The 22,053-nt window shown below is 55.9% G+C and overlaps 7 protein-coding genes and 1 non-coding gene across 8 annotated transcripts; 3 read left to right on the forward strand and 5 right to left on the reverse strand.

Moving 5' to 3' along the window:
- Positions 1-641: 641 nt before the first annotated feature.
- PUNSTDRAFT_51626 (uncharacterized protein) lies at positions 642-3,696 on the forward strand. The gene is made up of 4 exons (XM_007382518.1): positions 642-1,275; positions 1,330-2,760; positions 2,820-2,981; positions 3,033-3,696. The coding sequence occupies exons 1-4, from the start codon at positions 946-948 to the stop codon at positions 3,516-3,518; spliced, it is 2,409 nt and encodes an 802-aa protein (XP_007382580.1). The 5' UTR covers positions 642-945; the 3' UTR covers positions 3,519-3,696.
- Positions 3,697-3,999: 303 nt separating this feature from the next.
- PUNSTDRAFT_43757 (DUF625-domain-containing protein) lies at positions 4,000-8,103 on the reverse strand (the record flags this gene model as incomplete). Its single annotated transcript, XM_007382519.1, has 10 exons — positions 4,000-5,010; positions 5,286-5,305; positions 5,512-5,650; positions 5,704-6,587; positions 6,637-6,714; positions 6,763-6,859; positions 6,915-7,102; positions 7,163-7,285; positions 7,517-7,688; positions 7,744-8,103. The coding sequence occupies 10 exons, from the start codon at positions 8,101-8,103 to the stop codon at positions 4,000-4,002; spliced, it is 3,072 nt and encodes a 1,023-aa protein (XP_007382581.1).
- A 1,644-nt stretch (positions 8,104-9,747) lies between these two features.
- PUNSTDRAFT_112838 (TPT-domain-containing protein) lies at positions 9,748-11,014 on the forward strand (the record flags this gene model as incomplete). The annotated part of the gene is made up of 5 exons (XM_007382520.1): positions 9,748-10,047; positions 10,100-10,613; positions 10,665-10,786; positions 10,837-10,903; positions 10,959-11,014. 5 exons carry the CDS (start codon positions 9,748-9,750, stop codon positions 11,012-11,014), a joined length of 1,059 nt encoding a protein of 352 aa, XP_007382582.1.
- A 286-nt stretch (positions 11,015-11,300) lies between these two features.
- On the reverse strand, positions 11,301-12,645 carry PUNSTDRAFT_133125 (uncharacterized protein; the record flags this gene model as incomplete). The annotated part of the gene is made up of 2 exons (XM_007382521.1): positions 11,301-12,038; positions 12,103-12,645. 2 exons carry the CDS (start codon positions 12,643-12,645, stop codon positions 11,301-11,303), a joined length of 1,281 nt encoding a protein of 426 aa, XP_007382583.1.
- Positions 12,636-15,449, reverse strand: PUNSTDRAFT_119869 (molybdenum cofactor biosynthesis protein). Its single transcript, XM_007382522.1, has 14 exons — positions 15,413-15,449; positions 15,272-15,361; positions 15,077-15,213; positions 14,903-15,008; positions 14,527-14,841; positions 14,361-14,464; positions 14,203-14,305; positions 13,977-14,136; positions 13,751-13,925; positions 13,496-13,695; positions 13,204-13,442; positions 13,030-13,145; positions 12,903-12,981; positions 12,636-12,845 (listed from the first exon to the last, which is right to left on the reverse strand). The coding sequence occupies exons 1-14, from the start codon at positions 15,441-15,443 to the stop codon at positions 12,691-12,693; spliced, it is 2,010 nt and encodes a 669-aa protein (XP_007382584.1). The 5' UTR covers positions 15,444-15,449; the 3' UTR covers positions 12,636-12,690.
- Positions 15,450-15,549: 100 nt separating this feature from the next.
- PUNSTDRAFT_t43 lies at positions 15,550-15,621 on the reverse strand. Its single transcript has one exon. It is a non-coding gene; the product is annotated as a tRNA-Met (tRNA).
- A 60-nt stretch (positions 15,622-15,681) lies between these two features.
- On the reverse strand, positions 15,682-18,288 carry PUNSTDRAFT_142926 (uncharacterized protein; the record flags this gene model as incomplete). Its single annotated transcript, XM_007382523.1, has 5 exons — positions 15,682-16,066; positions 16,129-16,503; positions 16,553-17,761; positions 17,820-18,041; positions 18,094-18,288. The coding sequence occupies 5 exons, from the start codon at positions 18,286-18,288 to the stop codon at positions 15,764-15,766; spliced, it is 2,304 nt and encodes a 767-aa protein (XP_007382585.1). The 3' UTR covers positions 15,682-15,763.
- Positions 18,289-21,018: 2,730 nt separating this feature from the next.
- Positions 21,019-21,598, forward strand: PUNSTDRAFT_64228 (P-loop containing nucleoside triphosphate hydrolase protein; the record flags this gene model as incomplete). Its single annotated transcript, XM_007382524.1, has 4 exons — positions 21,019-21,088; positions 21,145-21,266; positions 21,326-21,400; positions 21,449-21,598. 4 exons carry the CDS (start codon positions 21,019-21,021, stop codon positions 21,596-21,598), a joined length of 417 nt encoding a protein of 138 aa, XP_007382586.1.
- Positions 21,599-22,053: the final 455 nt, after the last annotated feature.

Genomic DNA, 22,053 nt, shown 5'->3' on the forward strand with positions numbered 1-22,053 from the left:
CGGCGACCTCTTCGTAATTTACCTCCGCATCTCTTCACCTCGTTTCCGTCGTCCCGCTCGTTCTGCTTTGCCCTCAACCGCCGTATTAATCTCCGGTCGTCCACGCGTCGCGCATCTCCGAGTGCCCGTCGTTGGGCGTCTCAACCTCGTTCGTCGACCATCCAGCTGCTATCAGTGCCTCTGTATCTCTAGCGACACCAACCCGCTTCGATCTTTCCGCGTTTGTCGCCGATTGAGCTGCTGTGCGCATCCCCCTGTGCACTCGCATCATCACCCCATTGTTCCCTCAGTCATCTAAACTTATTCAAGCTGGCGACTCCGACTGTCCTCCGACGTCCCCAGGTGCCCGTGGGGGTTCGTCGCACCGACGAAGAATTCATCAATCGCTCTCTGCTAGACAGCCTCGACGCTCAGGCTGACGCGGAGCCCTTATCGACATCAGACTCGGAGGCCCCCGCGCAGCACCCCAGCTCTGCTTCGACTTCCTCGTCCATTGGTTCGCCTCCCATTCCCTTCCAGCGCAACGTGCATCCCCTCTCCGCCGACACCAACAATATGCTGCCAAATCCCATAAAACCCCCTCACCTAGCCGACTCGTTCAATCAAGTTCCCCCAAACGTCAACCAATCATTGTATCATAGCCTCCATGCCCATCCCGACTTCAGTAACATACCCAACGACAACGATACACAGAAACACCAGGATAAATCGAATCAGTACACGTCCGGTCCTTTCAGCGCCGGCACCACCTACGGTGCCTTCAGCAATCCCCGCTCTCGTCATACCCTCGCTGGAGCCAACTCGCTGGCTTACCGCGATCAACAAGCCCCTTTGCGTCAAGGATACGACCTTGGCCAGCCTTCATCAATCAACTCGCTCGCGGCTTTACAGTCGCAATCCCCACCGTCATCGCAAGGCGCGTTCGAGACGCTCCATCCCCAACGCATGCACGACTATGGCGTACAACTCTCCGGACACAAGTCCTATCCCACGTTGGACACGTATGCCTCTGGACTTGGGTCCTCCATGTTCCCGCCGGGGGTCAAACATGGTTTGCTGCCCAACGGGCACGGCCTAACGCAACCTCGTAACTTCCAAAGCGGCCCGCAATACCATTCACAGACGCCTTTTGGACCTCATCTTCCTGCGAACGGCTCTGCAGCAGGAGGGTCGGTGTTGTCTGCCCCCACAGTGTCCCATGTCAGCGGAGGTCAAGGTTCCTCCCAAGAGGAGATCTCGACGATATTCGTCGTGGGTTTCCCCGACGACATGCAGGTATGTTTGTCAGGTACCAAGTGTTCGGTATCTCGCTGATGATTCGATGAATAGGAACGCGAATTCCAGAACATGTTCACCTTCTCCCCGGGATTCGAGGCCGCGACTCTGAAGATTCCCAACAAGGAACTCACTGCGTACGGCTCCGGCGTTGGCCCGATGCGCCCTAGCTACTCGCAAGGTTACCAAGGCCCGAACGATCCATACAACCTCGTTACCGTCAATCAGGGAGGTGTCGTCGTTGACGGCGGTCGTGACGGTACGACTGCCTCGTGGCCGGCGGCGCCGACCCACGACGATAGTCACTTCGTGCAATCAGGCGCGACGATGCCACCTCGCAAGCAGATTATTGGCTTCGCGAAGTTCAGCACTCGGTCGGAAGCGCTCGCGGCACGTGATGTTCTCCAGGGCCGTCGCGTTGATGCAGAGAAGGGCGCGGTGCTCAAAGCGGAGATGGCGAAGAAAAACTTACACACCAAGCGCGGGGTCGGGCAAGCATCTCTCCCCGGAATGACCTCGCTACTGCAGGGTTCGGGGATGACGACAGACATGCTCAATAATGGGCTTGCGGGTCTTGGCTCCCCTACGTCAGCTGGTGAAGCTCTCAGCGCCCGCGATCGCGAACTTGGACCGCTTGGGACGATGGGGATCGGCAGACGGGACCGCTTCATGTCGGGGGATGAGGACCCCGGTCGTGACGGTCGTCGCAGCGACCTCATGGGGATGATGTCTGGTCTGAACCAGTACAACACCCGGGGACCTCGCGAACGCGCTGAAGATGACGAGCGCGAACGAGAGAGAGCGAAGAGGGAGCTGCGCCTGAGACAGGCGAACTCCTCCGCCTACGAGGCTTTCCACTCTGTGCCTTCCCACCTTGTTCGCAGCCCCGATGCGGCAATGGCAGAGAACGGCGCTTCCTACAACGGACTGAACGCGCTCTCTCATTCCCTCTCGGACGGCACAGGGATGAGCGCTCCGTCGAACCCATGGGGTATGCCTACCCGTGAAGCTATGGCCAACGGTCTCAACGGCATCGCAGCGCGGCGGCAAGCTATGCCCTTCAGCTCTTACCCGCAGCGTCCGCCCTCAGCGTCCCAATCCTCCGTTCCCGACCAGGACATTTTCCCGTCCACCGCATCGCGCTCAACGTCCTCCTCTCAGAGCGGTCTTTCCGACCCGGAGCATACGCCTCACACCAATCCCGATGCTGCCCTTTCGCCACCGACCGATTTCTTCCTTCCCATGGGGGTCTCACGATCTCACGGACGTTCTCCGTCGACGGAATCACAGCAGCTCCACGACGATCAAATTCAACCACTGGATGCCAGCGGAGCCGGCCCGCAGATGGGAAATGAGCAACAGATCACACACGCCATGTCCGACCTCGCTATCGGAACCGAGACTGGGTCAACTTCTCCCGACCTGCCCTCTCCTACGTCGAACGCGAGTTCCGGCAATCGCAACGCCGCCGACCAGAACCCTCCGGTGAGTTCACGCACTCTCACAGTCGCGTAACAAATATACGTGCTAACATGATCGCGAAGATCAATACGCTCTACGTCGGCAACCTCCCCGCGTCGCCGACGCAAGCTGGCTATCCCTCAAGCCATCTTGAAGATGGTTTACGCGATTTGTTCTCGCAACAGCCGGGGTTCCGTAAGCTGTGTTACCGACAGAAGAGCAACGGACCGATGTGTTTCGTCGAGGTACGTATATATGATTGATGGTTTGGACACATTCTCAAAGCCGACTTGTAGTTTGAGGATGTCTCTTATGCCACCAAAGCTCTCAACGATTTGTACGGCAACACTGTCAACGGCCTCGTGAAGGCTGGTGGTATCCGACTCTCCTACAGCAAGAATCCGTTGGGTGTTCGAACCCCAACGAGTGCAACACACGGGTCGAATTCTGGCTCTCCATTCCAATCGGATGCCTTCCTCCCGAGGTCGTCCGCCGTCGATATGGACGCCACGCCACGGCGCGACACCATCGGCTCGTCTTATTACCAGGCAATGTCGACGCAGCCTCCGCGTTTCTCCGCCGGCCCTTCGTCTTCCATCTTCGGCGTTCAGAACGCTCAGCCGACATTCCCTCGTGGCAATTTTGGTCCCGGTCCCGGCAATTTATCCACGTCCTTCTCTCCCTTTGGCATATCATCGTCCCCGCGACCAATACCCGACGCCAATAATAATGAACCGAACGACCACCTCGTCGCCTCGATTTCCGCCCTGACATCCACGTAGAGGTTTTTCAAGACGCATAACCAGCATCCATATGTACTACTTAACTATGTCATATCCACCCATTCTCCCCATTTCGGGTTTCCTATGTTACTTTCGGACGCACCATCCTTCGGCCCTTCGCATGTCATATCACTGTCCTATTATTGCGCCCAACATCTGCAATCGCTCCCAACCCAACCATACTACTCACAATCTGCTTTGCGCTTCGCTTCCCTTTCTCAGTTTGCATATCAACGCTTCCGTCCTCATTTTCCCGTCGTACAAGATGTCTACTGTATACTACTCTTGTTACCTAGTTCGCGCTTGCGTCGGCTGTCACTTCACCGGAACTTTCTCCTGGGGGGGTCTCGAGATTCCTCTATTGTCCACGATATGCATATAGACCTTAATGACAGCGAGTTGCAATCGATACAGCAGCGTGATACACGAAAGAGCAGCATAACAAGTCCTGTTGGTAGAAAACATGCAACATTCCGAATAATTAACCGCAGTCCCCGTCTTTGGGACCGGGATTTGGTGAATCCGAAGGTGTTTGTGGCGATCCGGTGGTCAAAGCTTTCCCGACGGAGCCCAACTTGACCTTGAACTTTTTGGGCTGGTGGTCCTCGCCTGGCTTCGGCGAGGCGGGTCGAGCGGCGTCCGTCGAGTCCGAGCGCTGTAAGCTTGGTCGCTTGACTTTTGATATGCGCTCGAGCAAGCCGTCTTCCTCCTCTTCGTCTCTTCGCCGTTTACCGCTCAATCCGGAGGGTAAAGGCCCCATCAACGGGGTCATGAGCTTCTCTGCGAGCATCTGCGGGGATGTGCTTCTTTCCAGAAGCGAATCCTGTGAGTCGTCCTCATCGTCCGACGAATTGGGTTTGGGGGATCGTTTAGGGGAGGCCGCTTGTCTGTGAGACAGGCGCGGGCTGGCAGAGGCGTCGGTGGGGGATGACGGTTGCTGGGGGGAGCCGATGGGCTGGAGGTTGCGGTGGGGGGAGGAATTGGCGGAGGGGCGGAAGGGGCTGGCTTCGCCGTTTGGCGGCTGCTCGTCGTCGTCGTCGTAGTCCACCAGGCTTCCTAGAGGAGGCGTGGGTGGTGTGGGTGTCGCAGGACGGCCATGGCGCAAGGCCGCGGCGCCTCGCGGGCGCTTGCGCTTGAGCGTGCCGATGATGACGTTGGTTTGCCATCGAGGAGGGGTTGAGGTTGTCGGGAGATCGTCGTCGTCGTCGGCGTTGAAGTAATCCTCTTCTTCCGCGTCCATCACTTTGCCCTGCCCCCAGGTTCTGGAGTCCGGGGTAGGTCTAGGTAATCTCTGAGCACGGTGGCGCATATGGCGAGGCCTGTACACGTACTTCTCAACTTTCGCCTCCTCCGGTGGTGGCGGCTCGTTGTTCATCTCCCAACGACGGATGAACATCCTGAAGCGAGTGCCCCCGAGGTGCGAATCGGACAGCGTCCGAACTTCCTGCTCGTGTTTAGTCATACACTGAGCTATGAGATCCTTGATGTTCTCCTGCGAAAATCCCATGAGGTCGATACACGGGGATAATGAGGTAACATACCCGTCGGATATGTTCAAAGAATTCTTGACACGACGAACTGAGCAAGTTGTCCCGCCGCGATTCCCGTATTGTCAAGTCAAGGATAGGTTTGACCACGTCATGTTTCATTAGGTGGTTGATGAGGTTGCGGTTATTGAGTTTAAGGCAAACTCGGAAGAACCGGAAAGCAGCTATGGACCGTCGTTATGGGGTACTGAACGATGGGCAGAGAACATCAAGAACGTACCCAGCCGTAGGTGTTTATCCCTGGCGCTCAGCAATGACGCGACCCGAGGAGAAACGTTGGACGAAAGAACAAAAAAGTGACTGCGGAAAGAGTGTTGCTGTGCGAAGTTGCATAACAAGTCGCAAAGATAAAGATATAGGTTGGTTTTCTCCCTTGTCAAGGGAAGGATTGGATCTGCAACCCTTGATAAATCCTGCACTTGAATGAGGATGAGAGATGTGCTCACCGGTGAGGCCCTTGAACTCGGGTATGTCCCCGAACGGCTTGAAGAGCGTCTCGATGCATTGCTTGTAGAAGTAGTCCATGAACTTCTCCGTGCCAGGGTCGTCCTTCGCCCTCGAGAGCATCTTCACCGCAACGGCCGGCTGTTAACGCATAATCAGCATGGCCACCAACAGACAAAGCCCAAGCAACGGACGTGATTGTCGCCGTCCTGAGAGATCTCGAGCAGCACCTTGAGCGCATCCCCTACCAAGCTCTGAATCGCGAGGTCGCGACTGGCCGCCATGATCCTGCACACGACCAGCAGCACCGTTTCTACCGGCCCCTGCAACGCCGCGTTCGCGTTCGCGCCTCCAGCCGCGGTGGCAGCAGCGCGTCTCCTCTCCGCTGCCTGCACCTGCTTCACGACGTGACCCCGCACGCCGTTGAGGTCGTGGTCCAATAGCGTAGATAGGATCTCTCCTCCGGCAGTAACCATCGCACGTCCGTGCTCCTCCCGCTCGCTGCACGACAACGCCCACTGTACGGCGCAGAGCACGCCGCGATCGACGAGTGTCCGGAAGAGCGCCATGCGCTGTGGGAGCTGCACGTTCTTCCCCATCGCACACAGGTGTTGCACGAGAAGAATAACCTCTCGCCTGCGTTGCGCCTCCGCCTCGGGCGAGAGCGGCTCCGATGTGGTTTCGTCTGGCGCGGACGAGAGCCCGTTGGTGCCGTTCGGCTCCGTCTTCACAGTCACACCCTCGGCCGTCTTTGTGATCGTCGGTGGCGGCGGGCCGACGATGTCGGCCATGTCGCCTTCAACGAAGAGCTTGACAACGTCCCTGAGGAAGTATGGGTCGTTCTGGACGTAGTTGATGATGTCAATCTGGTTGAAGACGATGCACGAGTTAAGCACGTTGAACGTGGCGTCGTCGATCGCGCGAGCGAGCACGACGTCCTTCAAGAACTGAAGGCGGTACGTATGGTGCACCTTGCGCTGAATAGCGGGGTCGCGGATGGTGACGGGTTGGTGGAATTGTGTAGTGGAGGTAAGGAATTCGCGGTAGTTCGCTTTGTACGAAGGGAACTCGGGGTCGTCTAGCAAAGGTCGTCAGCATCAGTGGATGTAAAAATAACACGTGCATACATTCGAGGATCCCAATGACACCGAAGAATAGTTCGTCATCCAGGATGTGCTCGAAGAGGGTATGGTCGTTTAGGAGTACTAGATTGGCGTGAGATAGTCACAGGTCGCCAGCACAATGTCACGCACGCAGAGTTTGCATAAGGCCACATAACGCATGTAGATTTTCCAAACTCTCGAGGTCTTCGCACTGGTTGTACAGGTCGATCATATGCTTGACGTAACCCTGTGCAGCTGTGAGCACCGGGATTGATGCATCTGCGATGGATTGGGGCACGCACCTCTGATTGTACATGCTCGACCACACGCTCTCTGAGACTTGGTGTTCGTGCAAGGGCCTTGATAGCGCGGTCGATGTCTTCGACGATACCTATTTGCGGCAGTGGTAGTCGTCCCGAGCGGATGATGCTCGTTGTTGTGATGGAAGGCTCAGGTCCAATGACCGGCGACGACGTAACGAGCTGGTCGTCTAACATAAGACGGCATAGAGGTAAGCTTTCGGAGAGAAGTGCGATAGAGGAAGACGCACTGGGATCGTTCATCATGCGCTGAACTTCGAGGATGAAGTTCCAGACCTCGGCGCAGCCTTCTGGATCCTGGAAGCTCAGGGCGTAGTCGGCACCGTCGGGCTCGGTCCAGACGATAAGGGTCTCTGCAGGACGCGACGGTCAGTACGATGTATGCCAGTCGAGCAGGATGCAGACGAGAAGGTTGCCAGGCAAGGACGTGGAATGATGATCGTCTGACTTATCAAAAAATCGCCGACTCATTGCACAAGTGAGCAAACAGCAGGATGTACGAAACGCTCCTGATAAGCCAGAAATAGACGATACAAGGGGTTTCGACAGGGTCGGGTAAAATGAATTAAGGGCCTTGGACATACCTTGCTGCCGCTGATAGACATCGTTCGAACGAATGGTAGTGGTCAGGATCACGTTGTTATAGTCCGCCTCCGAGCGAGCGATCAGAAAGGCTTCGTTCGTGTTCTCGTCGAAGTGGCCGGAGCAGAACGCGGTGCCCTGATCAACCCAACGCGCGCCGACGAGCTCGTAAACCTACGCTATACGTGAGCGGCTGTCACCCTGTGGACAGCTCCGGACCGGGGCGCACCTTGACGCGCTTCATCTCGTGGTTGTCGCCCTCGGTCCAGTCGTCGCTCTCGTCGCTGGCGGACGTATCGCCCGAGCCGCCCATCCCCTCCCCGCCGACCTCGAGCACGATAGAGCCCTCCGACGAGCCTTCCTCCGCAGACGTGTCCATCGCACCAGCAGCCGCGCTGGGGACGTCGTCGGTCCCGACCTGCTGCCCTTGGACCTCCGCCGCGCCCGCCTCCTCCGCCTCGCCTGCAGCCTCATCCTCCCGCGAGGGGTCCTTCGACGTTGGCTTCGGCTCGGTTGGCGGCGGGAGCTGCTGATCGGACGCGGGCTCGTGTAAGGCGGGTGGCGAATGGTCGGCCTCGTTGTCGCTCATGGCAGCGAGCTCGGAACGCCCTGGCCAGGGAAATGGTTGTGATTATAGAGGACCGCTAAGGACGTCAATGTATGCCGATGTGAAGAAGCAGGCGCGCGGTACGGTAAACGCGTGGCACAGGATTGAAACCGTGCGAACGAGGTCAACAACCGCAATTTTCCAGGCGCCGCGTTCGTTCCTCGACCGAGCTTGTTCCTCGTCTTTCCTCCCGTCCTCGAGCACAGACAAGCAGCCCGTCGCAGTAGGCTGCACCGCCGCTCGCCACCGCACCCGGTCTCAGTCTATCCAAGCGCGATCGACCAGGAACAACGCTTAGAGCTCAACGCCAAAGATCCGAGTTATCTGAGATCTGATCGCTACAGATCATGCACTTCAAATACATCCATGGCCACCCCCGGGCTGCAGCTCTTTGTGCCGCATATTTGATCCGGCTACGCCTAGGTCGAACTTGTGGCGCGAAGAAGGTCGGCAAAGCGCAGCTGCACCTCACCTTACCTCCTTGCAATTGCCGTAACTGACCAGAGATCATTGTATGGTATCGGCACCAAAAGACTACCCATCCTGCTCCACTGCGGGGGCAGACGTATACTTGTATTGCTGCTACCTCAGGTTTCGGTTCTCGCCTTCGCAAGCGGTTGACCACCAAATACACGCATCCGGGACTTCATCATGCACGCCGTAACCGTGCTCGGAATGAATCCCGGGCATGCATTCTCCGCATACAGGTTCAATCAACTCAATGGGCATTCGGATCGTGGTGGCGGTTCTACCGTATGCATCCCGGCAACTTCCCTCTTCTTTCATACGGCACTGTGCACCGATGTCTTGACTATTAATGGACCGTCGTTCTATGGGATTTTGTTGCTCATACTTCGCTGCCACATGTACAGCGCTCGAGTGATGCCAAGGCGATGTCGTATCGTGGGTCCCGAGTGTACATATACCGAGAGGATGGTGGTCCTGCGTTGGTAAACGCGACGACTTGGAGCACCTCTTACTCGTAACATCTCCGGGGCTACCTGTCATTAATGATCCTCGGTATAGCGTTATATCGCGAGCTCTGCGTGATCGGCTGATGCATGCCCTCAAAAACCGTGCAGGCTTGCAATTGAGCTTACGATGATAAATGCATCGTTTCACTGTTTATAGGCGCATAAGAAGCATATCGTCTTCGGATTGATCTCCGTCAACCATATCTTATAGCGGCAGTAGATTGATGCCATATACTGAGAAGCGCCGTCGGTGGCACGCGCGAAAGGCCGAGACACCTCGGATGTCTTGGAGAACTCCCTGGACATCTGGACTCAAACACTTCCTGTGCAAGTACTCGTCGAGATTCGGTCGCACAGATCTTAGGCATACCTTCTAGCTCGTTTGCTCGTATCAGCGAGCTGGTGTCGGTGGTAACTAACTCGGCGTTAGTCAAGGGACGAGCGTAATATCAAGGCGCTATGTTGCCGCCGCAGCCCACCCCTATTGCGTTCCCGCCCAGGCCGACGCCGCACTTTTGCCCCCTCATCCGCTCTACCTTCCTCCTCGATCGCCTTCCGCGGACCCTTCCTCCTCGATCCCCGCACCATAATACATAGACGCTCTCTAATCCCAGCCGCTCCTTCGCTTACACTTACCCACACCTGCACTACCATGGCCCCCCTCACGGAGAAGGACCTCGAGCAAGTCGAAATCTCCCCGGAGCCGAGCTCGCGCCCCTTCCTTGCCCGCCTGTCTCCCAAGGACGAGCGTGACGATCCAATCGACTCGCCTTTGCCTTCACCCGCTGTCGCTGCTACTCCTCGGTCGTCCAAGCCCCAGCTGTCGGCAACGACGATCATCCCCGTCTGGATCGCGCTCAGCTCGGCCGTCATCATCTACAACAACCACATATACAATACCATAGGCTTTAAGTATCCTGTATTCCTCGTGACATGGCATCTCACGTTCGCGGTACGTCGCGAATCGTCTCTTCCGGATGTGCAGCCACTCACTCCGTGCACAGGCCATCGGTACGCGTGTGCTGGCGCGCACTACTCACCTGCTTGACGGCGCAAAAGACGTCCACATGACGAAGGACATGTTCATGCGCTCCATCCTGCCCATCGGCCTCCTCTTCAGCGCCTCGCTCATCCTCTCCAACACCGCCTACCTCTACCTCTCCGTCGCCTACATCCAGATGCTCAAGGCCTTCGTGCCCGTTGCCATCCTCCTCATCTCCTGGACGTTCCGTATTCAAGAACCGAACCGGAAGCTCGCGCTCATCGTCTTCATGATCTCCTGCGGCGTCGCCCTCGCGTCCCGCGGCGAGCTCCGCTTCAACCTCGTCGGCTTCCTCACCCAGGCCGCGGCGGTCGTCTTCGAGGCGAGCAGGCTCGTGATGATCCAGGTCCTCCTGCACGGGATGAAGATGGACCCGCTCGTGTCGCTGCACTATTACGCGCCCGTGTGCGCGCTCATCAACGTCCTCGTGATTCCCTTCACGGAGGGTCTCGCGCCGTTCTACGCCATCATGGAGGGTACGTTCACGCTACGAATCGGCTGAAAAACGCTTGACACGCATTCTACAGGACAAGTGGGCCCCCTCATTCTTCTTAGCAACGCGTCCATCGCGTTCCTCCTCAACGTTGCTGCCGTCTTCCTCGTTGGCGTCGGCAGCGGCTTGGTTCTTACCCTTGCTGGAGTGTTCAAGGCATGTCTTCCCCGCGCACCCTGGGCGGTCGAATTAATGATTTCTTGTAGGACATACTGCTCGTTACCGGTTCCGTGCTAATCTTCGGAACCACCATTACGCCGCTCCAGATTTTTGGTGCGTACACCCCATCCACATGCCAGCAAACCCGAACTTACATGTTCCTCCGCAGGATATGCAATTGCTTTGGGTGGCCTTGTCGTCTTCAAGACCACGGGCGGCAAATAGATAGCCGTCGTAGACTACTTTAGGTGCTTATTGAGATGATCCCGTCACGAATGGTATCATCTGGGAACTCATATAGTATGATAACGGGTCGGTAAGTCTCGCAAGTCCCAAGAATCAAATTTCGTGAAGTATTATACATGGGAGTAAGACAGCTTGGCGACAAATCCCGGTTAAACGCGACGACGAGCAAATATGTAGTATACAATGCGAAGAAGCTAGCCCACCTAGGATTATGGGTGATTCGAACAGCGAAAAAGATAGGTCAGACGGCAAGCCTGCGTCCTGATCAATCCACCTCCTCGTTGAATACAGGCGGCGGATGTGCCGGACTCGGCATCCTACGGCCCACCCTGTCGCCCAACTTGATCTCGATCAGCAGCTGCTTCCGTAGCGCCGCGCTGGGCGGGACAAGTCGCCGCTCGAGGCTACGGCACACCCAAGAGACCAGCCCGCGCGGGCACGCGTCCAGATCCGGGTCCACCTCGTGCGGGCGCGGGACGGGCGGTGTAGGCGGCGGGTCGGGTACGGAACCTTGCGTGGGGCCGGCGGAGAGGGCGGGGAAGCGCATCGCAGGCACGGAGAGTATTGCGGGCGATGTGGGCGTCATGGACATCGCACCCATCATAGCCATCGCAGGCACCGTGGGCATCGTAGGCATGGCGGGCGAAAATGCGGGTGGTGCTGCAGGTGCCGGGTCGTCCAATTGCGCGTCATCCGCCGCGGGCGGCAGGTCCTCGTCCACATAAGAGATTTCGATGCGACCGTACGCGGTCCACAGGTGCAGCGACGATGTCTCCTTCCCGGGCGCGTCCGACTGCGCGTCCTCGAACGCGCCGACCCAGCAGCGCCGCGTCTCGTCGATTTCCTCGAACACCGTCAGTTCCTCGTCCAGCGCGGGCGAGAGCGAGAGCGGTCCGGAGCACTCGACGGTGCCTCGGAACGACCGCGGGAGGAAGACGGATATGGGCCCGCCGACGGAAGTCGCGATGATGTCCAGCGTGACTGGCGATTCAGGCGCCGTGCGCTGACAAAAAGAAAAAACCCAATATAATCAACATACGCATAGAGCGTGATAGCGTTCAACTTACCAGACGCATGGACAGCGGCCCACGCTGTGTTTTGAAGTTCAATTGGGCGGTGGTACTCTCCGCGAGAGTCGTGGAGGGGGCGCTCGCGTTGGCGCGCAGAGCGGCTGCGGCTTTGGGGACGACCCAGACATCCGCGTCTATAGGCCCGTCCCTCGTCTCTAGTCGGAGGTTGTCCCTTCTCTTCCCCGAGGTTTGGGACGCCACGAGCGCGGCGGGGATGACCAGCAGCGGGTCGACGATGAAGGGCCCGCGGATAGGGGCGTCGCCGGTGCGCGCAACGGAGAGGCAGTTGCTCGGCCGGACGTGCGGCAGGGACGCACCCGCCGTCGCCGCATACGGCGGCGGTTCGTCGGAGGCGGTCGGGTCGAGGACGCGCGGCTTTTCGTCGATGAGCATGGCAGAGTCAGAGGATGGGCCTGAGTCGAACTCGGTTCCCGACCTGATCAACGCGCGCGCAGCTGCGGACGCAGCATGGTCCGCGTCGGGCGGGTGGGCGCGGACATCGCCGCAGTCGTCGCAGCAAAGCTGGATCACGGCAATCATGTTTATGTTTACAACATCGGTTATTCCAGATGGCGGGTCACACATCTACTGCTCCATCTCAATTTCCCCAACGATGATCGCATCCACCATCTCACCAGCCTCGATGCGAGTGCGTTCTGCCTTGGCCGGCAAAGCTACGAGAGCATTCGCGCCCGCCATGCTAGCGGCTCGACTGGAGCGTTGGCCGCCCGTGTTGCGAGCTAGAATAAGCGAGGTTACCCAAGGCTCATCCGAGAAACGAGATACCAGCAACGCACCTTTTAGCCCTTCAGATCCAGCAGAAACGATCACCCGTTGAAACTCGGGCCTTGGATCGAGGCTCACAGTGTAGTCCAGCTACGGGACCCGTCAACCTGTTGACAGCTGCAGCAGGAGGAATCGCACCTTCACGCTGATCCTGGGCAACTGGCAACCACTGTCTTTATGCACGATGCCTCCGAGGCGACGTAGTGCTGGCACAACAAACACGAAGAAGCAGACAAGTGCAGAAGCCGGATTTCCTGAGCGAGTCCGGGAATCAGGATTACATAGTGCTTTTTTCGCGACCCATCTCCATACCTGGCAGCGCGAACAAGGGCTTGGACACCTTTCCATCGGCCCCTTGGACAGGAATCATAGCGAAGGTGGTTGGCTTTCCTGGCTTGACCTTGACACGTCCAAAGTGAATATGTCCTTGGAGTTCGCGCTCGATAACCGGCTTCAGAAGATCCGACGGCCCCATGCTCGTGCCCCCCGTGGTGAGGACGATATCGGCGGTGCCCAGTGCCGCTCGAAGAGCGTCCGTGTGAGCCGTCACGCTGCAAGCACATTAGCCTTGATCAACCGTGCTAGGGGGCTCGAAAGAGCGTGCCTGTCTTGAATAATTCCGTAGTCTATGACATCGTATCCCATGCCTTCCAGCGCAGCCTGCAACGATGGACGATTCGTGTCCCAAATACCCTTCCAGTGCTCGTTGCTCGCAGAGTCCGAAGACGCTGCACCAGACTGCAGATCAGCAAGTTCGTTGCCGGTGCTCATAATCGCGACGACCGGCTTCTTGTACACGGACACCTTCACGCAATGACAATCAGCAATGTAAATAACACCACCGGCATATGGATGCCACCTGCTTCCTCCCAACAAACGCCAGAGTGCCAATCTCGCCGCCCAGACTGCGCACGAGCTCGCCTTTCGCTAGCACGAGCTCACCTTTGCGCACGTCAGATCCCGGTGCCCGCACATTCTCCCCTTCTTCCACCTGAGCGAGTGTTTCGACCTCTTTTTCTTCGCCTGCGTCATCACTGTGTCACGAAGTGAGTATGCACACGCTCGAACAATTCGAGGGCACCTACGCCGAGACGAGTTTGGTATCTTCCACCATAATCACCGCGTCCGCGCCAGCCGGCAACGGGGCGCCAGTGTTAATTCGGTATATGTCGCCTGGTTTGAGGTTGGTAGACAGCGGGTGGCTTGCTGGAGTGACCACGCGATATATTCCAGGCTTGTCAGTCGCTGTGATACACCGCGGAAGGTTAGTTGGCGGACATTCTGCGTTAGTAGAAGTATACACAGACGCACATCGGACGGCATAGCCATCGACGTTTGTCGTGCGGTTAGCAGGGACGTCTTGAGGAGCATGGACTTCTTCCGCCAGTATGTGGCCTCTCAATGCTGGCGTGACCTATGTCACAATGCAACCATCAGGGAAACTGCGTGCGACGTAAGAAAACGCGTACCAGTTCTTCTGTGATGGGAAGGGCCTGTACCTCCCTCAACACGATCGAAATCGCGTCGTCGAGATCGATGAGCGGGTATGGAGAGACACGGTTGCGCACAGATACTAGAACGACCGGAGCCAACGCATGTTCAGCATGAGAACTTTGAGGGATAGTTAGTCCTTACTTGGCTGAGAAGGATCATGGGAAAGCACGGTTCTCGATTTCGGAGGCTGATGTCCATGCTCATCACTGTGCGTATGCCCATGGCGGTGGTGGTGACTGGACGACAAAGGCTCGATTGCCTTGGCGACCTCTGACGGGCTCTTCTCCTGTGCCAGAGCCTGGTGCACGTTCTTGCCCGTGCCACCTCGCAAGAGCTCGACAGCATGGGCTACAACGCCTCCATCCAGAAGCGCGTGCAGATTTTCCCGGACAGCCTTGACGGACCCTGGGAGTGTGACTACAAGCACACCGCGCGATTCGCTGGACTCGATCACGCCTACAACGATCAGCAGATGAGTTTTGTATGTGCCGTGGAGGTAATACGACGGGGACCTTACCTGCTACTGGCCTCGAGAGTGCAGCAAGCGGCGTATGCTTTAGCGAGCTTGACAGCAATAGATGCACGATGCCAGACGCAGGGCGAGTAATGAGTTGTGCAACGGCCTGGCGATAGCGATATCTGCTGTGAGTACGCTTTTCGTCTCTCTGAGCAACAGCACCTATCCACCGACCTCGGGGGTACGATCTCGGACTCCAAACCCCGTACCACCGGTGGTAATGACCCAGTCGACTTCTCCAGATGCACACCAGTTCCGAACCACATCCCGGAGTTGTTCGGAGTCATCTGGCACGATCCGTGTAGCAGTAACTGCTCGGGAGCGGTCTGAGAGAGGAAGCGGCTCAGAGACGGCGTGCACCGTATTCACCCTCGTATGATCCGGTCGTGTGGAGGATATCTCGAATGGCAGGACCAGATTTGTCTGCCCCAGCACCCTGGTTGAATGCGGTGTCGCTCACTGCGTGAAAGGGCGGTCAGGAGCAACATCGATAGAAAAAGCCAGACTTACCTGTTAGAACGCCAACGCGGATCGCAGTCATCGCGGCTAACTACGGTCAAGTTGTTTGGGACAACATCCATGAGGTATGGGTACAGTAACCGACATGATGTCATCAAGCCATTGGACAAAAAGGCAAAAGACAAACTTAGCAGCGCCTCGTTTCGATCGAGGGACTTCAGGGTTATGAGCCCTGCACGCTACCACTGCGTCACGCTGCTCTGATTCTCGGTCCCGTTGGAGCATAGGTGTCGCGTCCGCTCGCCCATCCTCCATACCTAGTCAGTTGCGAATTGATATACAACATGTACTTCAATTCGTTCGCGTCATCGTACCCTCCTTCGAGAACGAATTTTAATCGAGCTATAATGTAAGCTCCTCCACCTGGTACACTCCAACTGCCATGGCCGCCTTTTCCCGTAGCTCCCTCTTCCGTCGCCTCCAGTCAACATCTTTGTCCTTGGCAGGAGTGTCTTTTTTCGTGCTTGCACGTTTTTGTGCCACGGCAAACTGTTCCAACGGGGCACTCAATCCCTCCAGCGTACCAACCAATTCGACCTCTGGCTCGAGATGGGCCATCAGCCCTCGGAGCACCGCGTGCGCGGGTCGGTGCTGGAGCAATGTCAAGAAAGAGCAGTCAAGGAGAACTTGAACAAAAGCGATGACCTGACCGAAGGGGAAAGACTGTCAGTTGTGTGTGATTGGCTGGGATGACTGTCGCGACTTACTTTGTCAAGAGGAGGAATTCGTGCTTTACGCTTCGGCGGTTTGACCTCGCTGAACGTGCCAGCACCCTGCAAATCAGTCGCTGACCATCGTGCGACCCACACATCCAAAACCGTTAGTACCTTTGTCAGCTGCTCCGCAGAAGCCATATGCTTTCGCAAAGCCAACCGTAATGCAGGTGCGGAGGTTTGTGGCGCGTAGTTGACCACGTAGCCGAGGATGATGTCCAACCCGGGCGAGTGCGGCCCGCCCGCTGGTGTATCAACGTCCATCGCGTTGGACTCATCAGGCTCCGCGGCAACGTTGGAGCGTAGGACTGAGACGACCTCATCCTCAGTCAGGTCTACCACTGACTGAAAAGCCGATCTGATGGATGTCTGCAGCCAAGTCAATGATCATCGCAGAGGGCGAAGACGACATCCATACCCAGTCTCTTTTCGTTCTCAAGGCTGTCAAAAGACCCCCCTCCACCATCGTTGAGCTGATGACCCGCCTCTCTAGGAGATACTGCATCACTTTGGGTGAATATATCCGTGGCGAGCGGGTTGCCTTTGTTTTGCCCTGCCCTGATGACAGCATCATGTGGACGACCTTCTTCACGAAATTGGAACCCAGCTGCGGAACCTCGCGCAGGTCTCCCTGTGCTGCATCCTTCTCTGCACGCACCCAGTTGAAAAACGAAGTCTCGAATGACTTCGCATCCGCGGCGCCGCCGAAGAGTCGAAGCTGCTCTGCGTATGGCTCGCTAACATCGCTACCATGCGACTCGAGTTTTTCGGTTGACGTGAGGTACGGTTCGCTTGTCTCTGCACGACCAATGACGGCAGCTATCGTCGATTGCGCGGGGACGGCAAAAGGCACGACGAGCGCGGATGAGCGGGTCTCACCAGAAAGTAGTAGCAGTGCTTGTGACTCGGTCGCCTGGACAAGTTCAACCACCACGTTGGAGTCCTCGACGAAGGCAGACGGGAGCGGCATGACGTGAGAAGCGACCAGGACGCCGTACTGTAGGTCCCATAGCAGGAGCTGAACTTCACATTGATGAGAAGCGGAGGCAAGGAGAACGTGTGACGTGTTGAGGGCAAGTAGGGAGGTGGCATGAGGACGAAGGGTGGTGGACGGTGGCGACACTGCACGAGGGGATAGGTAAATAGTGGACGCCGCTTGGAACATTTGGAGACTGTCGGAGGGCGTGGATGGAGCATATGAGAAGGACAATTCGTAGGAATGCCATGCACCAGAAGCGAAGAGAACGCTCAGCCATTCACTATTACTGCACGAGGCATCGATGATGTCCCCTTCGCTCTTGTCCGCAGGTAACGTATATTCTCCCACCCCGACGATCTCCCCTTGTTCCGGGGTAAAGACAGATACGCGTACCCGCTTGTCTTGAAGAATGCTGATGAGGAGGAAAGAATCCGGTAGAACATGCTGGGTGACGGCGAATGTGCACGACTGGGTAGCTAGCACGAAAGTTTTGCTCAGTCGACTGGAGGAAGTGGAGGGTAATGATGAGGTGGTTGCGACAACTTGCAGGGCAGAGTCCGTTACCGTCCAGTCGCCATGAGGAGAGGAGAATATGACGTTGTTGTGTAGACCCTCCGGAGTATGTATATCAAAGACTGCGTGAGGGAGCTGATTGATGCGTAAGTTTTGTCGTTTCTTGAGTTACATTGGGGGTCTGCCAGCATACCTTAGATGAAGTTTTCTTCAAGCTCTCCCCATTACGCGTGCCAACAAAGCAAGACACGCTCTGAGCATTAGTGAGGTCGCTTTCGTCTTTTCCGGAAGCAATCGCGGCATAAGTTTGGTATACTACACCGGTACCCGGTGTAGCTACTCTCGTGCCTGGAGGACACGCAAACGATGCTGACGGCCCGAGTGAGTGCGAAGTGACAGGATGTAAATCAGCCAGCTAGATAGCTGGTTCAGCTTGCATTGCTGGGCCAAGGCGTGAATCGACATACATCAAACACATGCAGGCCATCTTGGGGTACGGCAAGCGTCACATAACCTTCCTTTTTGTCATAGGAGGCATGACTTGCGTGTAATCTGCGAGTAGACCCATTTGTTGTAGGTTGTGATGTTTTTGCAGACCCTTTGGCCTTGGAATATGGGTAACTCGCAAGCGTGAAAGGTTCGTTGACGATGGCAGGAGACATTGAATAATTTCTAGAGCTGGTCCACTGATTGGCCCGCCATCCAGTGGCTGTACCCCGATCTTTTCTGCCGTGCCGACCAAAATCCTTGGATGTCACAACTGCCTGCCATCTTCTATCCTTTCCTGTGAATGAGCGCCACTGTTTTGCGTATAAAACAAGAGACCGTTACTCATACAGAGCTGTCTTCGAGGCTGTCATGAATGGCTACATCATCTGCGAAGCAGTCAACAAGACGAGTCATATCCCACAATCCTTTTCCCTCACTGTTCCAGCTGCCGATGGGCTCGCTCTATCGCATGTTTCTCGATCACTCGCTCTGGGATGATAGCAGCGCGATAGGCGCTCAGGTGGCTTCGCTTTGAGTCGCCGTGCCGTCCCGTGGTGCCAATCGTGGGGAGCTATGTGATTGCTGCCGCAACGAGCTATACAACACGCGCAAAACACGCAATACCGGGACGCCTCGTGCACCGATATGCTTCTTGAAAGTGCGAGTCACGATCTCTCGGATAGCATTTGATAGCTATTGCGGTGCATGCCCATATAACGCCTTGGGCGTACGGGCGTCCAGTCTCGGGCGTTCAACCTGTCTTTCATTTCAGTCTCGACGAACATGTCTTCCTCTGCTATGACGGACTCCGATAGTGAACTCCCAGCTGGGCTACCGTCTCTCGCAACGCCTCGGACTCCCGACGCTTCTTCAACTCGAGCCGCTCCACCTGAATCAGACCCGGAAACGAGCGCCGAACCTGGAAAAGGCACCAAAGCAACAGCCAATACAGATGTCGAGGATGTCATTGCTTCCCTCAACGATAACACACAGGAACCCCATGACGGCTTTCTGAAGAGGTGGCAAATCTGGTCCGTCGCGTAACGGTTATTGCTCGCTAGGCTGCGCATGAACATATTGCGTAGGAATCCGGTGGACTACATATGGGATCCCTTTGATAGAACTCAACTACGTCTCGCTGAGACTCCGGGGCAAGACCTCAACAACTGCTTCTACGTCAATGAGCGCTATATGACACCTCAAGGTTTTTCATGCAGTGCGATAGTCGTACCTCCTTTGCTCACTCTACCGCCCATAGGCAAGCCGGAGTTGGTGCTAACAAATTTCAGCCTCCCTTTGATACAGTTCATGAGGTTCGTGGCGACAGAGACCGCGATGTCTGTCGTGTTGACTTGAGATCAGAATCCTCGTTGGGGACGTCTTCTTCAACGATGCACCGGAGTATCCCGTTGCGGATTCGTTTCCCAAGCTGAAGCAGATGAAGGCAAGGCTGGAAGATGTTAAGGCTGCCACGAGCCTGAACTTCAATGAGGAGGAGTCTCGCAAGGGAGCACAAGGACTGGGTTGCATCGAGGCATCGGACTGTAAATATGTCCTGATCCCTCAAATGCAAAGCAATAGCTGATGACTAGGACCAAGCAACATACGACGCATCGCTGATCCATCAATATATCAATGACCTACTACGGCATCTTACGATATTGACGGACTTTCTCGAGGAGCAGTTTGCCCCTACGCAAGTATTTCTTTACGAAAACTCGCTGGATCAAATAACACGATGTCTTATCTTGCACGCAGAGCGAAGCGTTTCGCGCTCCAAAGAGCCTGCGACCAGTTGGAATATGAGCTCCTTCAATACTACTTCGAAGAAGGATCAGAGGTGTCCGCAACCGACGAATATGGCAAAACTGTAAACAGTCCGATGAATGACTGACTTTCGGGGACTGACAAGCATGTGTCTCAGGTTGCCTTCATTGTCACCAGCGTGGCATACGTCAGGTATGCGTCCCAGATGCTATCAACCGTCGTTGCCCTAAGCGCTGATGCGAACCTCAGCGGATTCACCTCTTATTTCCAATTGACTTTACAGGGATATGAGTAGAACGGCGTGGACTACCAGGCTTATAGCAGTTCGAGAGAGATTACCAATTACGGGGTAATGCATTTCCCACTTTGTTGGTCGTACTCTCATCTCCAGTACAGGGAACCGCAGAAATCAGCTCGTTCCCCTGCAAGGCGCTGACAGCGGAGACGCGTCAAGAGCTCTCAGGTGATACTAATGGTTTTGGTTCATATGGCATGCAATAACACGGTCGTAGATCGCGCTCGCAAGTACTATATTCCACATGCAGGTGTTCACTACAGAAGTTGCAAGTGTAGACTCTTGCCTCCATTGTTCTCGCGTGACTGACGTTAAACACGTGCGCCGCTCAGACGCCGGTGTTAGTTGAGCTTGATACCTTTTTTTTTCGCGTTGTGTTCATTACTTTCCCCAGAACCGGGTGATAATCGACCGCCGGGCGTTCGATTCCAGAGAGGGCTACGAACTCGATCCGTGCGTAAAAGCAGTACTGAGGCTCGATATGCTGCTAATAAGATGGCCCCACAGGGATGTTGCGATACCACAGCTAGAAGAAGACAAACTGCATCTGACACCAGCACATGTCTCTGGCTTCGTCCTGCGCAGTAAGCAGTGGACGAACTTCCCGGTGGCAGAGTTGCAGGATGTCGCGTTCGACGAAAACGCTTGGGATCACCTGGTCCTTGATTCGGATACTAAGGTCTGAGCCATCCCCACACATCTGACACCGTTGTTTTTCACGCGGTTTCCATAGACTCTCATCAAGGGCCTCGTCGAAGTGACGAGGAACGCGAACACGGCGAAAACGATCATCAGCGACGTGATCTCTGGCAAAGGAGGTGGATTGGTAAGTACAGAGCAAATGAATCTATTCCTGGGCAGCTCTGACGTGAAGCGAAAGATTTCAGTGCTCCACGGTCCACCAGGCACCGGTGCGGCTTCTGTATTAGAAGCGGAGGTATGAAGCTGACACTGTAATACACTTCAGGGAAGACGCTCACAGCGGAAGCCGTCGCGGAACATTTGAAACGCCCACTCTATGTTGTGGGTACGTCGGAGCTATCCACGGAGCCCTATGGGCTCGAATCCAGTCTGCAATCTATTCTTCGGGTAAGGGCATAGTTTTTGAGTACATTTCTTGTACCCTGCTGATTTTGACGCACGCGTAGCTTGCAACTGCTTGGGACGCGGTACTTCTCATTGACGAGGCCGATGTGTACCTTGAGCAGCGCAGTTTACACGAGGTACAGGCATCTTACTGCTGGTGGTGGCAGTCATTAACAGGTGACTAGATCGAACGCAACGCCCTGGTTTCGGTGGCACTTCGCCTATTGGAGTATCACCGCGGCGTTCTGTTCCTTACGACCAATAGGATCAAGACATTTGACGAGGCATTTCTTTCAAGGTTCTCCATTGGTAGGCGTATGCTTGCAGCTCATTGAACATACTTCATGACTTTTGATACAGCCATCAAGTACGAAGAACTTGACAAACCTGCGCGATTGGCTGTATGGAAGAAGTTCGTAGAGTTGGCTGGCGTATCGGTCGAAACGTCTAGTGGTACGCCTGGGATAGCACTTGCGGATTTAGACGAACTCGCCGAAAAACCCTTCAATGGTTCGTGTTTACATTCCTGTATGGATACGTTTGTCAACTCTCCTGTAGGGCGGACCATCAAGAACCTCGTCAGAACTGCTCAGGCTTTGGCGTTGTCGCAGTGCGTACTCGGTCTACTACAGATTGCTGCAATCATCTTACAGTTTGAACTAGTTCGGAATCGCTTAGCATCGGTCACGTCAAGATGGTGGTGAGGGTGCAAGAGAAGTTCTTGAAGGAGTTCGGGCAGTCATGAAGAGCGCCATTCTTTTTCCACTGGCAGTACTCGGTAGTGATGGCC

The sequence above is a fragment of the Punctularia strigosozonata genome, assembly GCF_000264995.1.
Source record: "Punctularia strigosozonata HHB-11173 SS5 unplaced genomic scaffold PUNSTscaffold_4, whole genome shotgun sequence".
Taxonomy (NCBI): domain Eukaryota; kingdom Fungi; phylum Basidiomycota; class Agaricomycetes; order Corticiales; family Punctulariaceae; genus Punctularia; species Punctularia strigosozonata.

What these genes read in the sequence shown, in the direction of transcription:
- PUNSTDRAFT_51626 (XM_007382518.1), top strand. Translation starts at nt 946, where the DNA reads ATGCACGACTATGGCGTACAACTCTCCGGACACAAGTCCTATCCCACG. An exon ending in CCGCCGACCAGAACCCTCCG is followed by an intron (nt 2,761 to 2,819) that starts GTGAGTTCACGC and finishes ATGATCGCGAAG; the next exon opens with ATCAATACGCTCTACGTCGG. An exon ending in GACCGATGTGTTTCGTCGAG is followed by an intron (nt 2,982 to 3,032) that starts GTACGTATATAT and finishes GCCGACTTGTAG; the next exon opens with TTTGAGGATGTCTCTTATGC.
- PUNSTDRAFT_119869 (XM_007382522.1), bottom strand. Translation starts at nt 15,443, where the DNA reads ATGACTGCGATCCGCGTTGGCGTTCTAACAG. An exon ending in CACGACCGGATCATACGAGG is followed by an intron (nt 15,214 to 15,271) that starts GTGAATACGGTG and finishes GCTCCCGAGCAG; the next exon opens with TTACTGCTACACGGATCGTG. An exon ending in GATACCAAACTCGTCTCGGC is followed by an intron (nt 13,926 to 13,976) that starts GTAGGTGCCCTC and finishes TTCGTGACACAG; the next exon opens with TGATGACGCAGGCGAAGAAA.